The sequence below is a fragment of the Phacochoerus africanus genome, chromosome X (genome assembly GCF_016906955.1).
Source record: "Phacochoerus africanus isolate WHEZ1 chromosome X, ROS_Pafr_v1, whole genome shotgun sequence".
In the NCBI taxonomy this organism is placed as follows: domain Eukaryota; kingdom Metazoa; phylum Chordata; class Mammalia; order Artiodactyla; family Suidae; genus Phacochoerus; species Phacochoerus africanus.
The window spans coordinates 73539858-73554852 of record NC_062560.1 but is presented as its reverse complement, the minus strand read 5'-3'; the positions used below and the strand labels follow the sequence as shown (position 1 = coordinate 73554852).

Below are 14995 nucleotides of genomic sequence, written 5' to 3'. Positions count from 1 at the left end.
TGCAGTTGTTATAAAATAGCACTGCCTTTTTAAATCATTGAATTTATTGTATACCTTGGTTTCTCAGCTCATCCCTTGTGCCTTGTTCACCTCATCTGAATGCTTTCAGTTTAATTGTTAGAAAACTTCTGGAGAATTAATCCCCATATCACATTTGCCTATTGCTGTTTCAGGTGTTGTACACTCATTTTATCTATCTTCTTTTTAAGTCAATGTAAAAATTAATTCTCTTGTGTCAAAAGAGTGCCTCAAATTGATGCAATATATTTTTCCACTAATGGAATCTGTTAGATTAAGATGAAATTAAAGAACACTTCCCAACTAATTCTACAAGGCAGGTTTCCCAACCCATCCTATGAAGCAGCAACTCCCTGATATCAAAACTAGACAAAGACATCACAAGAAAGGGAAAAAAAAACTATAGGACAATATCAATTATGAATATAAAGGGAAAAAACTATAGGACAATATCAATTATGAATATAAGTGCAAAAATATTCAGCAAAATACAAACAATTGAAATTCAGTAACACATAAAAAATAATTATACATCATGACCAAGAAGAATTTATCCAAAGAACAAAAGTTTAGTTCAACATAAAAACATAGTTAAAATATCTCTTTTTGTTGATGACATGATCTGACAATGGAAAACTCCCCAAACTCCACAAAAATCCTGTTGGAACTAATAAACAAATTCATTAAAGTTGCAGGATTCAAAATCAACACAAAAAACAGTTGTGTTTCTATACATTAATAAAGAACAATCAGAAAAAAAAATTAAGAAAACAAACCCAAGTAGAATTGAGTCAAAAAGAATAAAATACCTAGGAATACACTTAACCAAGGAGATGAATGACTTGAACACTGAAAACCACAAAATAGTGAAAGAAAATTAAAAACAAAAAATGGAAAAACATCTCGTGTTCAGTAATGAGAAAACAATATTGTTAAAATGGTCTAAAAATTCAACACAATTCTTATCCAAACCCCAACAGCATTTGTTTTCCAAAACAGGAAAAAAAATTCTAAAATTCATATAAAAAAGAAAAAAAAATGACACCACATAGCAGAAGCAATACTGAGAAAGAAGAACAAAGATGGAAGCATCATACTTTTCTGACTTAAAATCAACCCTAATCCTAACACTAACACTAACCCCAACCAAAGCTGTAATAATCAATAGTATGGTACTGGCTTTGATTTGCATTTCTCTAATAATGAGTGATGTTGAACATCTTTTCATGTGTTTTTTGGCCATCTGTATGTCTTCTTTGGAGACATTTGGGGAGTGGGGGGGTGTGCTTGGGCTGTGGGATGGAAATCCTATGAAATCAGATTGTTATGATCATTATACAACTACAGATGTGATAAATTCACTTGAGTAATAAAAAATAAAATAAAATAAAATAAAATAATAGTATGGTACTGGCATAAATATAGACATATAGACAAAAGGAATACATCAGAGAGCACAGAAATAAACACATGCTTATATGGTAAACTGATCTTTGATAAAGGTGCCAAAAATACAAAATGGGGAATAAATAGTCTCTTCAACAAAAATGATGCTGGGAAAATTGGATATCCACATGAAAATAATAAAATTAGACCCTTATATCATATATAAAGATAAAATCAAAATGGATTAACTTTAACTTAAGACCTGAAGTTATAAAACTTCTAAAAGAAAACACAGAGGAAAATCTTTATGACATTGGTATAGCCAATAATTTCTTGGATATGCCGCCAAAAGCACAAGCAACAAAGGCAAAAAAGATATATAGTTATGCATCAAAGTAAAATGCTTCTATACAGCAAAGAAAAAAACACATAATGAAAAGACAACCTACAGAATTGCAGAAAATATTTGCAAACTATGTATGTGATAAGGTATTAATATCCAGAGTATAGAAGGAAAACCTACAACTCTATAGAAAAAAAGAGAAACAAATAACCTGATTTTTAAAAGTGCAAAAGTACTTAAATAGACGTTTCCCCAAAGGAGACATACAAATTGGCAGCAGAAACATGAAAATATTGTCAAAATCATTAATTATCAGAGAAATTTAAATCAAAATCAAAATGATACATAACCTTACACATATTAAGATAGTTATTTAAAAATATATAACAAGTGTTTGAGGATATGAAGAAGTGGAAACACTTTGTATACTGTTGAATGGGAATGTAAAACTCTAAAGCCACTATAGAAAACAGGGTCCTAAAAAATCAAAATATAATTACCATGTGATGGATTCTGGGTATACACCCAAAATAATTAAAATCAGGAAAATTAAGAGATATCTGCACTCCTAAATTTATTGCAGCATTATTCACAATAGTCAACATATTGAAATAACAAAAATCCCCATCAATAGATAAATGGATAAAGAAAATGTGGTGTATATACACAATGGGATATTATTTAGCCATAAAAAAATAATAAAATCCTGCCCTATACAACAACATGAATGAAACTGGAGGACATCATGCTAAGTGAAATAATCACAGAAAGATAAATATTATAGGATTTCACAATATGAGATAACTAAAGTTAAACTTATAGAAACAAGATAATGTTGGCTTGTTAAGGACTGGAGGGAGCGTTAACAACAGATAGATTTCCTCAACTAGATAATGGGTATCTACAAAGAAATCTATAGATAACATTATACATAATGTTGAAAAACTGAATGTTTTCCTGCTAAAATCAGGAAGAAATGAAGGATGCCCATATTTATCACTATCATTGAGTGTAGTAGTAAAGATCCAAGCCATGACAATAAGGTAAGAAAAAGAAATGATTCCCATAAAAGGCAGAAATAAATTGTCTTTATCTGCAAATGGCAAGGCCCAACTGCTTACTAAATAAAGAAGAAAATTCTAAGGATTAAAACAAACCAAAAAAAATTTTAGAGCTCATATGTGAGGTTAAGTAAGAGGGCAGGAAGCAAGACCAACACATAAAAATCAGCAATATTTCTACAAAGAAAGCTGTACTGTGAAAATTGAACTTGAGAATACAAAAACTTATAGTTATGCAAACCATTTATAATTACACAATTAAATATGTATGTATAAACCTAACAAATTTTGCACCAAACTTGTATGCCAAAAGCTAAATTTGCTGATGAAAGAAATCAAAGAAAACCTAAATGGAAAGACATATTGAACTCATATACTGGAAGACTGAAAAAAGTAAAGATGTCAGTTTTTTCCAAACTGACCTGTAGTTTTAATTCCCATCAAAACCCCAGAAAAAAATTTTATAGACACAGACGATGTTTTATGAAATATGTGGAAAAAGCACTGGTTCTAGCGTAGCCATGGTAATCTGAGTAGGAGTAATTTAATCAGATACTAAAACTTATTATGGAGCCTCAATAATCAAGACAGTAGTACCAGTAGAAGGATAGGTAAATAGGTAAATAAAACACACAAATAGTCCTGTATAAGTACAGATTACTGATTTTTGTGGAAAGCACAAAAGCAATTCAATGGAGGAAGAATATTCTTTTCAACAAATGGTTCCAGAGTAGAAAAACAAAAAGAACCTTGACCTGAGGTCATGATTATAAATATAAAAGGCAAAACTATAAAATACATAGGAGAAAACATAGGAGAAAATCTTCAGGGCCTAAGACTAGGTGAAGAGAATTTTAGACTTGACATGAAAAGCACCATAAAAGAAAAAAATTACAAATTGCACTTAAAATTAAAAACCTTTGCTCTGCATTTGACCCTTTTAAAAAATATTATAGTATAGTCGATTTACAATGTTTTGTTAGTTTCAGGTATACAGCAAAGTGAATCATATATATATACACACACATATATATGTCTATGTATGTGTATATATATATATATACACATATATTCATTCTTTTTCAGATTCTTTTCCCATATAGATTATTACAGAATACTGAGTAGATTTCTCTGTGCCATATGGTAGGTCCCTGTTAGTTATCTATTTTGTATATAATAGTGTGCATATGTTAGTCCCAAACTCCTAATTTACCCCTTCTCCTTTTAAGAGGTTGTAGAAACAACCTGAGTTGGGAAAATGTTTGCAAACTAAATATTTGACAAAGGACTTGCATATAGAATATATAAAGAACTCCCAAAGTTCAACAATATAAAAAAGCAAACCAATTTAAAAATGAGGAAAAGACATGAAGAGATAATTTTTCAAATTTGATATACAGACAAGAGGTCCCATATCACTAGCCATTAGAGAAATGAAAATTAAACATACAATGAGATATTGCTACACACCCCTATGAGACTAGTTAATGTTTTTTTAAAAAAGGACAACATGAAATGCTTGCAAGGATGTGGAAAACCTGGACCACTCACATATTGCTGGTGGGAATATAAAAATGATCCAATCACTCTGGGAGATAGTTTGGCAGTTTGCTATAAAAGTATACATACACAATGGAATACTACTCAGCCATAAAGAAGAACAAAATAATGCCATTGGCAGCAACATGGATGGAACTAGGGACTCTCATACTGAGTGAAGTAAGTCAGAAAGAGAAAGACAAATACCATATGATATCAGTTATATCTGGAATCTAAAATATGGCACAAATGAACCTTTCCACAGAAAAGAAAATCATGGACATGGAGAACAGACTTGTGGTTGCCAAGGGGAAGGGGGAGGGTGTGGGATGGATTGGGAATTTGGGGTTAAAAGATGCGGACTATTGCCTTTGGAATGGATAAGCAATGAGATCCTGCTGTATAGCACTGGGAACTATATCTAGTCACTTATGATGGAGCATAATATTGTGAGAAAAAGAATGTACATATGCATGTGTGACTGGGTCAACTTGCTGTACAGTAGGAAATTGACAACACTGTAAACCAGCTATAATGGAAAAAATAAAAATCATTATAAAAAAAGTATACATACACTTACTGTATGACCCAGCTCTTGTGCACTTGTCCCAGATAAATGAAAAGTTTTACCTACATAAATACCTGTACATAAGAGTTCCTAAAAGCTTTATGAATATTAGACAAAAACTGGAAAAAATGAGATGTCATATAATGGATAAATGTTTACACAAACTATGGTACATACATACCATAGAATATTACTCAGTGATAAAAAAGAATAACTATTTACACTTGCAACATACACACCAATGAATTCATGTAAAACTGATGAAATATGAGTAAGGTCTGTGGACTTAATGTAAATTTCTGTTTTTCCTATTGGATTATAATCATATAAGATTTTGTCATTGGGAGAAACTGGTTACAGGGTACATAAGATCTTTATGGATTCTTTTGCAACATAATTTGAATCTACAGTTGTTTCTAAATAAAAATTTTTTAAAATGAAGGTAATTCAAAAAAAATTTCCAGTAAGATATATTCCTTGTTTCTCTCATTTCTATTTGGAATTACTGAATAGTAAAAAATGCACGAAATTATATCTGTCACTTTCCTTTAACATCATCATAAATTCTATGTGTAATGATATTTATATTATAGTTGGTTCAATATTTTAGTCTCTCTTATTCAAAAAATATATAATATTCAGCAGGTGTATTTCCCATCTTAACCAGCATCATGATCATTTCCAAGCACCTTCCAATAAAGATTTAATGTAGTATCTGAGATTGTCTCAGGAATAAAGCGAGAGAAGAATCTGATTGAATAGAAAATATTTACATTATTAGAGTGTCAATATATAGCCCAAATCCTTTTCTAAACTGAAATTAATCTATTTGCATAGAAATGAATATGATAGTACTTTTAATTTAGATGGGATATATACCTTATTATTGTTTCAGCAAAGCAAGTAGGTGTTTATTAAGAGAGGAGAGAAGATACGTGTGGGGAAAGCACAGGCAGGCTCTGGTGGTGGAGTAAGAAGAGGGAAAAAGAGAAAGAGAGACAGACAGAGAAAGAGCAAGAGAGGAAGAGAGCAACACATGCTTTTGAGGTTTTTTTGTTTGTTTTTTGTTTTGGCTTTTGAGCGCCGCACCTGTGGGCTACAGCTGCTGGCCTACACCACAGCTACAGCAATGTGGGATCTGGGATCCAAGCTGCATCTGAAACCTACACCACAGCTCACAGCAACCCAGATCCCCAACCCATTGAGAGAGACCAGGGGTCCAACCCACATACTCATGGATACTAGTCAGATTTGTTTCCGCTGTGCCACAATGGGAACTCCCAAGGTCTACTTTAGATTCTTCTGATCAAAGGATGTTAAAACTATTAACTTTTCATCTGTTGTCTGTGGACCAATTTAAAATGTAATGGTTCAGTGTACTCAGGTCTTGAGCTAAATGATAAATTTATTGTTCCAGTGTTTATATAGCATTTCAAATGTGATCGTCAGTACTTCTTGCATATATAGTTTTCAATAGATACATTCAATTCAAAATGTAAAATATCAAAAAGCCCCTATTCTTGCCATCAGTTTGGGAAATGAGTGGGAAAAGGGTTTTGCTTTGCCCCTTTGCTTCCACATGGGTAAAGTAGGGTGGAAAAACCCAAAGGTTCTACTCTAAGGAATCTTGGAGGGTCAGGGGTTGTGCTGGGGGTTTGGGACGGAAATGCTATAAAATTGGGTTGTGATGATCATTGTACAACTAAAAATGTAATAAAATTCACTGAGTAATTTTTAGAAAAAAAGAATCCCGGAACTGATTGTTAGAACTATGTAACACAATGTCATAATGTGCGATTGATTTGGTTGATTTAACTAAGTCTGTGGAAAAAAAAAATCAAAGCCTCGCTGGACTGACCAATCAGTCTAGTCAAAATGCTTGAGTCAAAACTAAAATAGCAATTTCAGTAAGTCATACTGGACACAGTTGAAATGGACATCACTGCCAGGAAAGCCCAGGTCATACAGACTTTGAAATGTCTGCATATGAAAATTCAAGACAAAAATGCAAATTATCATTTGAGACATGTGTCACACTTTCACCCAATTTTACAAGCTAGAATAAAATGTGGGCTACACGAAGCATACTCTATTGGTATTTCTTCATTTTCTGAAAATTTCCACGTAATAGCAAAGCTCGCATTTTATAATTTCCAGAACTATAAATCATTTTAAAAATCATGATGATATTACTCAAAACAGATGTGAAAACATATGTTTGCCACAGTTGTATAAACTGCCTACTTGTCAAGCTTAATAAATGTTGAGACTTCTAGTTTATCAACATTCCTTTTTAAGAACTAAAATCTATTTGAGGAAAATATATTTTATCTTAATATCACAAATGTAACTGGTAGAACTTGATATAGAAAATACCATTTAAAAGAAAGCTTTTCATTATAACTGGAGAGGTAGAGTTTAATATGCTACTCCTGTCTATTAATGTCCTCATAAGGATGTGTGACCAACCAATTTGAAATGAATATAACTGTTTCATTCCACAGCAAGAGATTCAGAAATGCCAGTGCACGCCACTGTGTATGTTATGAAAATCAGTTAGTCTACATCTGTACTAGTACTCCAGCTGATTTTTCATGAGACACAGCATTGTGTACTTGAGCACTGCAGTGCACAAGCCAGCCCTAAATGCCATTTTGACTTATGAGGGTTGTAGTTCTGACAGAATCATATGTATCATGTATGGCTTGAGATTTTCCTAGAAAAGCTGCTTTACTACCAATCTGTCCTTCAAATAATCATGACTCTCTGGAAAAGGGGTTTCAGGAACACATTGTTGCTGGGTTACGAATGAATTTTTTTTTGTCTTTTTGTCATTTCCTGGGCTGCTCCCGCGGCATATGGAGGTTCCCAGGCTAGGGGTCCAATCGGAGCTGTAGCCACCGGCCTACGCCTGAGCCACAGCAATGCGGGATCCGAGCCTCGTCTGCAACCTACACCACAGCTCAGGGCAACGCCAGATCCTTAACCCAACTGAGCAAGGGCAGGGATCGAACCCGCAGCCTCATGGTTCCTAGTCAGATTCGTTAACCACTGAGCCACAACGGGAACTCCTGAAGTTTCATTTTTAACTACAATTTCATTACCTGTGTAAGAGTTTGGGTAGTTTAATACACTGAACCTGACTTCTTCCATTCTGACAACTTTTCAGAAATCAATCACTTACATCTTGGGGCCCCAGAGGGTATAGCCTTTCAGCGTTTGGATAAGAAAAGATGAAACGTGGCAAGGAAACGAACAATAGATTAATGAAATTAAAATCATGCATTATTCTAAATTCTAACTAACATGCTCATCTAGGTAATTGGGAAGTGAGCTCAGTCTAGAGAAGAAAGAAAAATTCCTTCATTAATTCTTCAGCTCGCGGAGTGCATTTTCTATATATTATGAGCATTTTTAGTAGAGACAAAAAAATGTACCTATAGTGAAGTACAATCAGATCATCTGATGATCTGATAAATTACATGTCAGTTTATGTTCCTTAGCTTAGCATTACTAACTCATGGTGACTGTTATAATGCATAACCTATATCTGCCAATGTATTTTCCCTTACTTTCTAACCTTTACATCCTTTTTTTGTTTGTTTTTATAGCTGCCCCCATGGCACATGGAAGTTCCTATTTTAGGGGTCAAATCGGAGTTTCAGGTGTAGGCCTATGCTACAGCCACAGCAACTGCAGGATCCAAGCCACGTCTGTGACCTACGCCACAGCTCACGGCAACGCTGGATCCTTAACCCACCGAGCAAGGCCAAGGATTGAACCCACATCCTCATGGATACTAGTCAGTTCTTAATCCACTGAGCCACAATGGGAACCGCCTTTGCAGCCTTTTTCTTTTTTTCTTTTAGGGCCGCACCCGTGGCATATGGAAGTTCCCAGGCCATGGGCTGAATTGGAGCTGCAGCTGCCAGCCGATGCCATAGCCACAGCAATATGGGAATTGATCCACATCTGTGACCTACACCACAGCTCATGGCAACCAGATCTTTAACCCACTGATCGGGACCAAGGATTGAACCCACATTCTCATGAATACTAGTTGGGTTCCTTACTGCTGAGCCACAATGGAAACTCCATTTTTAAAACAAAATTGTACTCAGCTTTTATATCAAGATAGCATGATTTTGAAATTCTTACTCTACTTTAGATAGATAACCTGAGGAAAAACTGTATAGTGTGCAGAAATGACACATGTACATCAGTTGATAAAAAGCCAAATTGCATAAATATTTGGATGACGACATAAATACTTGATTGGAGTAACTTGCTAAACTTTCATTTGAAATGTCCAAATTAGCATATACTTTTAAAAATCACTTTCAAGGGGTTCCCATCATGGCACAGCAGAAACAAATCCAACTAGGAACCATGAGGTTGCGGGTTTGATCCCTCACCTTGTTCAGTAGATTACAGATCCAGTGGTGCCCTGAGCTGTGGTGTAGTTCGCAGATACAGCTTGGATCCCATGTTGCTATGGCTGTGGCGTAGGCCAGCAGCTGTAGCTCTGATTCGACTCCCTAGCCTGGGAACCTCCATATGCCGCTAGGGTGTGGCCTTAAAAAAAAGCAAAAAAAAAAAATCACTTTCGAGTGTTAAGGGAAATATCTCTCCTCCATGAGAGCAGCTCAAGTTTTCAAACATAACCATCAAAAGACGATTTACTTACAGCTCAAGGTTTCAAACATAACCATCAAAGTGCATATATAATAAGAGGGTCAGATGTCTCCGACCAGGCATATTAAAGGGGCTTAAGGTAAAGTTTCCAACCATAGGCACAGAGAAACTTTGGGCTAATATGTTATTTACTGCATCAATTAAACAAGCTTCCGGTATTATTTTTTTGTTTTACTACTAAAAGAATTTATCTAAAGCCAATATGGATCTCTTCTGACTTAGGGAAATGTGGATGCAATATGCAGCACTAGGATGTTAATTGAGTTAGTATCTGATCTTTATATGTATATCAAATAAGCAAAAATCATTTTACCTTTATTTTCCCTTTGGAATTTTTTGATAGTTGGTCCATTATCCTGATCAACAACAAGTTCCTCTCTATTGTTGGGCATCATAACTATAAATAAGAGATATAACTGAGTAATTTTCTTGCAAGACACCCAAAGAAAAGCAAAAAAGCATTACAGAAATAGTTATTTCACTCCAATAACAGCTAACATTAAGTTTATACACCTCTACTTTTGAATCAGTGAAGAGATTTTTGTTGGTCTGATGATCATAAAATTTAAAAATCTATAAGCTGCTTAATCATGTGAATTTTAAAGTAAAATTTATAGTGCATATATAATTGCCAATATATTTTCTTTAAATCATTGAAATATTTCCCCTTTTAAAGTTCATGTGAAAATTAGCTATTTACCTCCTTAATTAATAATATAGTTCCCAAAATGCTTCTTAAAAGAATTTAGCACTTAATTTCATGAGTTTAAAGTAATTAAGCATTTAATTCACTTCATAGTGTTTTTGAAAATATACAGAAAAAATAATAGATAAAATATAAAATATAATTTTCTGGTGATTGTTGTAAATGCTTCTTAAAAAAACATTTATATTGAAAGAGGAAAATCATGTCAATTTTCAGTTTATTATATAATCTCCTTAGTTATATTTTATTAAGGTGTTAATAGCACTATCAATAAGATATGGTCACTTTAACCCAAAAATCATCAAATTTTTTCTTCATTTATAGACATTCATACTTGGACTATTGTGGAATGTATATAGAAAGTATAATTGCTACCAAAGCAATTAGAAATGTTTTATGTTGTCAAGATTTTTTTTTAGATTATATTGCTTTAGATAGATTTTATTTCTAAGTATATCTCTTACAATATGTCTATCACAGAGTATAAGTATTTCCCTGTGTGCTTTGCTTTTAGACAGAACTCGATAAATAACTCTCTCTCTCCCTTTCCTCTATCCCCCTTTCCTCATCAATGCAAAGATTATCTTGATAGAATAATGTATGCTTGGTTTCTTGATTCATTTACAAGCATTCAGGCTATATCAGCAGGTTCACTCAGACTCCCTTGAATCAGTAGCACACAAAATTTTAACAACTAGGTTAGTCTGTATCCACAGAACAAAATTAGGAATCTTCTGTCACCTCTTCCAGGAATTAAACTTTATTTCCTTATGGTCTTTAGCCATAAGTTCTAACTCAGTGGTTCTTAACACTGCCTGCAAGTTAGAACCTCCTGAGGAGATACTGAAAAGCAAAACAAAAATGCTGCTCCTTGGCTCTATTCCAGACCAGGTAAATGAGACCCTGAGCATCCAGATTTGTAAATGCTTCATAGGTGATTACAATGGGGAGTCAGATTTGAGACCCACTGAACTCACTATGAAGCTAAATAGGTACAAACAATATATGATATTTGTACCTTAACTGAGACTTAGATGAATTTCCACAAGGGAGAAATCATTCTTATCCTTTCCCAGCACAAATCCAGAACCTAAAATCTTACTTAATCCCTCAAATTACTCTCCTCCCCCGTAAAAACATTATTTTGGAGAGGCTTGAGGCAATCACTGTTATAAAGCTTAAAAATCTATAATTCACATTTTAAACTGTCCCTATAATAAGACTAGAAGAAAAGCAGAAATCATTTTCCCTAAAGGAAACGAATACTTAAGAAATTAGATTGTGTAGGTACACAAGATTGAGGAAGATTTACCTAGCTCACTTGGTTCATAATTATTATGCACTACATGAAAATTTGTTATAGCTTATCATCTCCTGCTGTCTGATCCTACTCAGGTATACATACATATGTATTCAGCTATAACAAATAATCAATCAAGGTAAAGCCACACAGAGAAAAACAGTGCTTATCCCCCACATTTCCTTAGCACTTTAAATTTTTGAAGTGTTTTTCCCCATATTATCTCATCTGACTTCACAAAACTCCAGTATACTAGGCAGAGCAGTAATTATTTCCATATGTTAGGCAAAGATAATCATGGTGGTTAGGTGACATACACAAGATCTCATAGCTAGTTGGTGCCAGACTGTGGCTACATTCAAGCCTTCAATATGCAACATCACTGACAATAACATTATAATAGCTCTTGAAGAGTATCTCTAGTGTAAGACTTCTGAGACAGTAAAAAATAAATGTAGAGAAAATCATGTTAAATACTTGTGATCTAAATTGTTGAGGTTGTAGCAAATCATATGTTGATTCAACTTTTTAATCACTCTTAAATGATCAACTGCCTAAAGGATATTTTATCTTCCATTATTTGAAGGGTGCTGTAGATGTAACAGGTGATTTGTATCCCACTAGCTGTCAAATACTAATATACTGAATTAACATATACTCTACAAAACTCCAAATTGTTCCCATGGGATCCAATGATATAGTAAGTGATGGCCCTTCCAGAGAACAAACTTCTAGGACTTTTTTTGTTGATATTGCTTCATCAATAAAAAATGACCACTTTTAAAAGTCATCTGTATTAAGGAAGCATCACTAGCTCCCCCTGGATTTTTTCTCCCCTGTCTATTGCCTATGAAGAATTTCCTGGAAGACTATCTTTCAAATCCTTGTTTCAGGTGAGATACTCACCCATTCTTTCCGAATGGTGATCCATCTGAGAGGGAGAGCTGGACACACTGCTGCTGGGGTGGGAGGAGGTCTGGCTCCCAGGGTGATGACTCTCTTCCAGAGAGGGAGCAGGAGAAGGACTCTCTGGGATCCGTTCCTTACACAAAAGGAAACACAAAAGGAAATATCATCTGTGCACCAAGTTTTTCATATTGGTTGAGTTCATAACGTTTGAAACGTTGACCTCTCATTCTGAAAGTGTATACAGCCACAACACCTGGTCTTAAACATATATCTTTAGACAAAAGTGTATTTTTTGTTCTTGGGAATTTAATGGAATATCGTGGGGGTTAAATGAGAAGATGGAAGGGTTCAGTGTCATGCTGGATGCATGGTAGAGGCTCAAGAAAAGGTGATTTCCACTTGCTTGCCTAGGAAATTCAGCAAAGAGTATGAAGTGAAATTATTATTATTAGTGAAGGTTATTGTTATTGTAAGCTTCTGCATTGATATAATGTTCAGGACGTAACCTGGATGTTGATCCTACTCTCTTGAGTAAGAAGAGCTCCCAAAGATAAACACTTGAGAACCTTGGAATAAAACTAACAAACAGTGACACCTGGCACATGCTGAGTCTTTCCTCACTGAAAAAAATTATAGCAATAATTTACTTGTAATCTATCAGACCTTAGGAATTCATCTTGAATTTTGCCAACAAAATGGTTTGGCAGTCACAGAACACAATGATGGGTTTTCAAAACAAACACTAAGACCTATCAATATCAATTTTTATAGTTATTTAATTTTTATAATTTTAAATAATGAATTTGAATACAAATAAGATATTTCTTTCACATACATCTATAGTAACTGTTATGGAGCTCAAGACTTCTGCAATAATGAATATTACTAAAAAACTCTGAAGTTTTCAGTATGCATCACAACCTGATGAATAAATCTGACAATCATTTAGTTAATTTGATCAATAAAAAAACAAATTGTGGTGTTTATCCATATACACAATAAATATGACTAGGTGATAGACATGCTGGGTCAGAGACTGTTTCTTCTATAAAATTTAATTCATCCATAATAAATTTCTTAATTAAATGTTCTAATTATGCATAATTGCAACATCAGTAGTCTAATCATCACAATATTAAAAATTAGTTCACAAAATATGCGCTTATACATTTTCACATAGGCTTTGCTTGAGAGGCCCCAAATTGATAATTCTGTAAGAAAAATTATTTAATGCAAAAGCAATAACATGAAAGTTAAAGGCTATTATTTCATTAGTAGAGGTAAATATTTTGCAATGTCTATCATTGTGGCAGGCGGAATAATGCCCCCACCCTGTCAAAGATGTTCAATCCATATATTAATAGCTGGACTTGGAGGCAGACAGAGAAGGTCTGAGGGAAATATGATTACAGAAGAATGGTCAGAGAGAGAAGATGGAAAAAGCAAGGAAACTGCTTCTTTCCTAGAGGCTTACAGAAAGAAATTCTGTCAGCACCTTGATTTTAGCTCAGTGATGCCAATATCAGACATCTGACCTACAGAACTGTGAGATAATAAATTTGCATTGTTTTAAGCTACTAAATTTGTCAAATTTGTTAAAGAAGCAATAAAGAACTAATACAGTCATCAATGTAGTATGTTCATCTTAAATGGTGCTTTATATTATTATTTAGCATTTAGTTAACATTTGATAATTTTAATGAAATGAATAGTGGACTTTGAGTATATTAGCTGTAGTATTATGTAGTTATTAAACAACAAAAATGTAAATATATATTACACTTTAAAGGCTCTATAACTATTTTCATGCTTCAAAAACAATGTTTTAAGACAGAGAAATATACACTTATTTTCTATTAAGTATATAGTTAAATATATAGTTGCAATACTATGTATACAAGGTAAAATCAAAGGACACATATAAGCAAAGGAGACGAGAATTGTGTTTTTTCCAAATAATTATATATGCATTTCAGAGGAATGGTATGAGGGTGAACAGAAAAATATGTATAGCCCTTATACTATATCCTTTTATTTTTTGAAAAGGCTAGTAGTTCATCAGTTGTGAAATCCAACCTAAACTGCAGTGAATAAAAACATAATCTCTAAATAGCATGTGTATATACACGCACACACACACCAATGAAATGAATTTCATACATGAGGACAAAATTATTTTTTCACTTTTTGCTGTTGTGTAGTCTCAGTGATTCTATGCTAAAACATCTGCATAAAGTGTAGAACATTCAGTCTTTGAATTCTAACGTTGGATATTTGCTGAAAAAATATGCAATTTAATGAATTATTTTTATCTCTAATGGACCTCTAATTGAATGGACAGGGACAAAGTACAGAAGTTACTGAGCAAACATAGAACTGAACCTACAAAATCACCTCGTAGTGGCAAACAGGAAACATACGCACAGCAATACATGCTGCTATAAGAAAATGGAAAATTTGGGGGTGATTC

The 14995-nt window shown here is 33.7% G+C and overlaps 1 protein-coding gene across 1 annotated transcript in view; it reads right to left on the bottom strand.

The window, feature by feature from the left end:
* DACH2 (dachshund family transcription factor 2) overlaps nt 1-14995 on the bottom strand; it is a 560533-nt gene that overhangs the window by 87392 nt on the left and 458146 nt on the right. The window contains exon 7 of the mRNA XM_047764685.1: nt 12523-12658. Coding sequence (XP_047620641.1) covers nt 12523-12658 — 136 coding nt within the window. The remainder of the gene's footprint in view (nt 1-12522; nt 12659-14995) is intronic.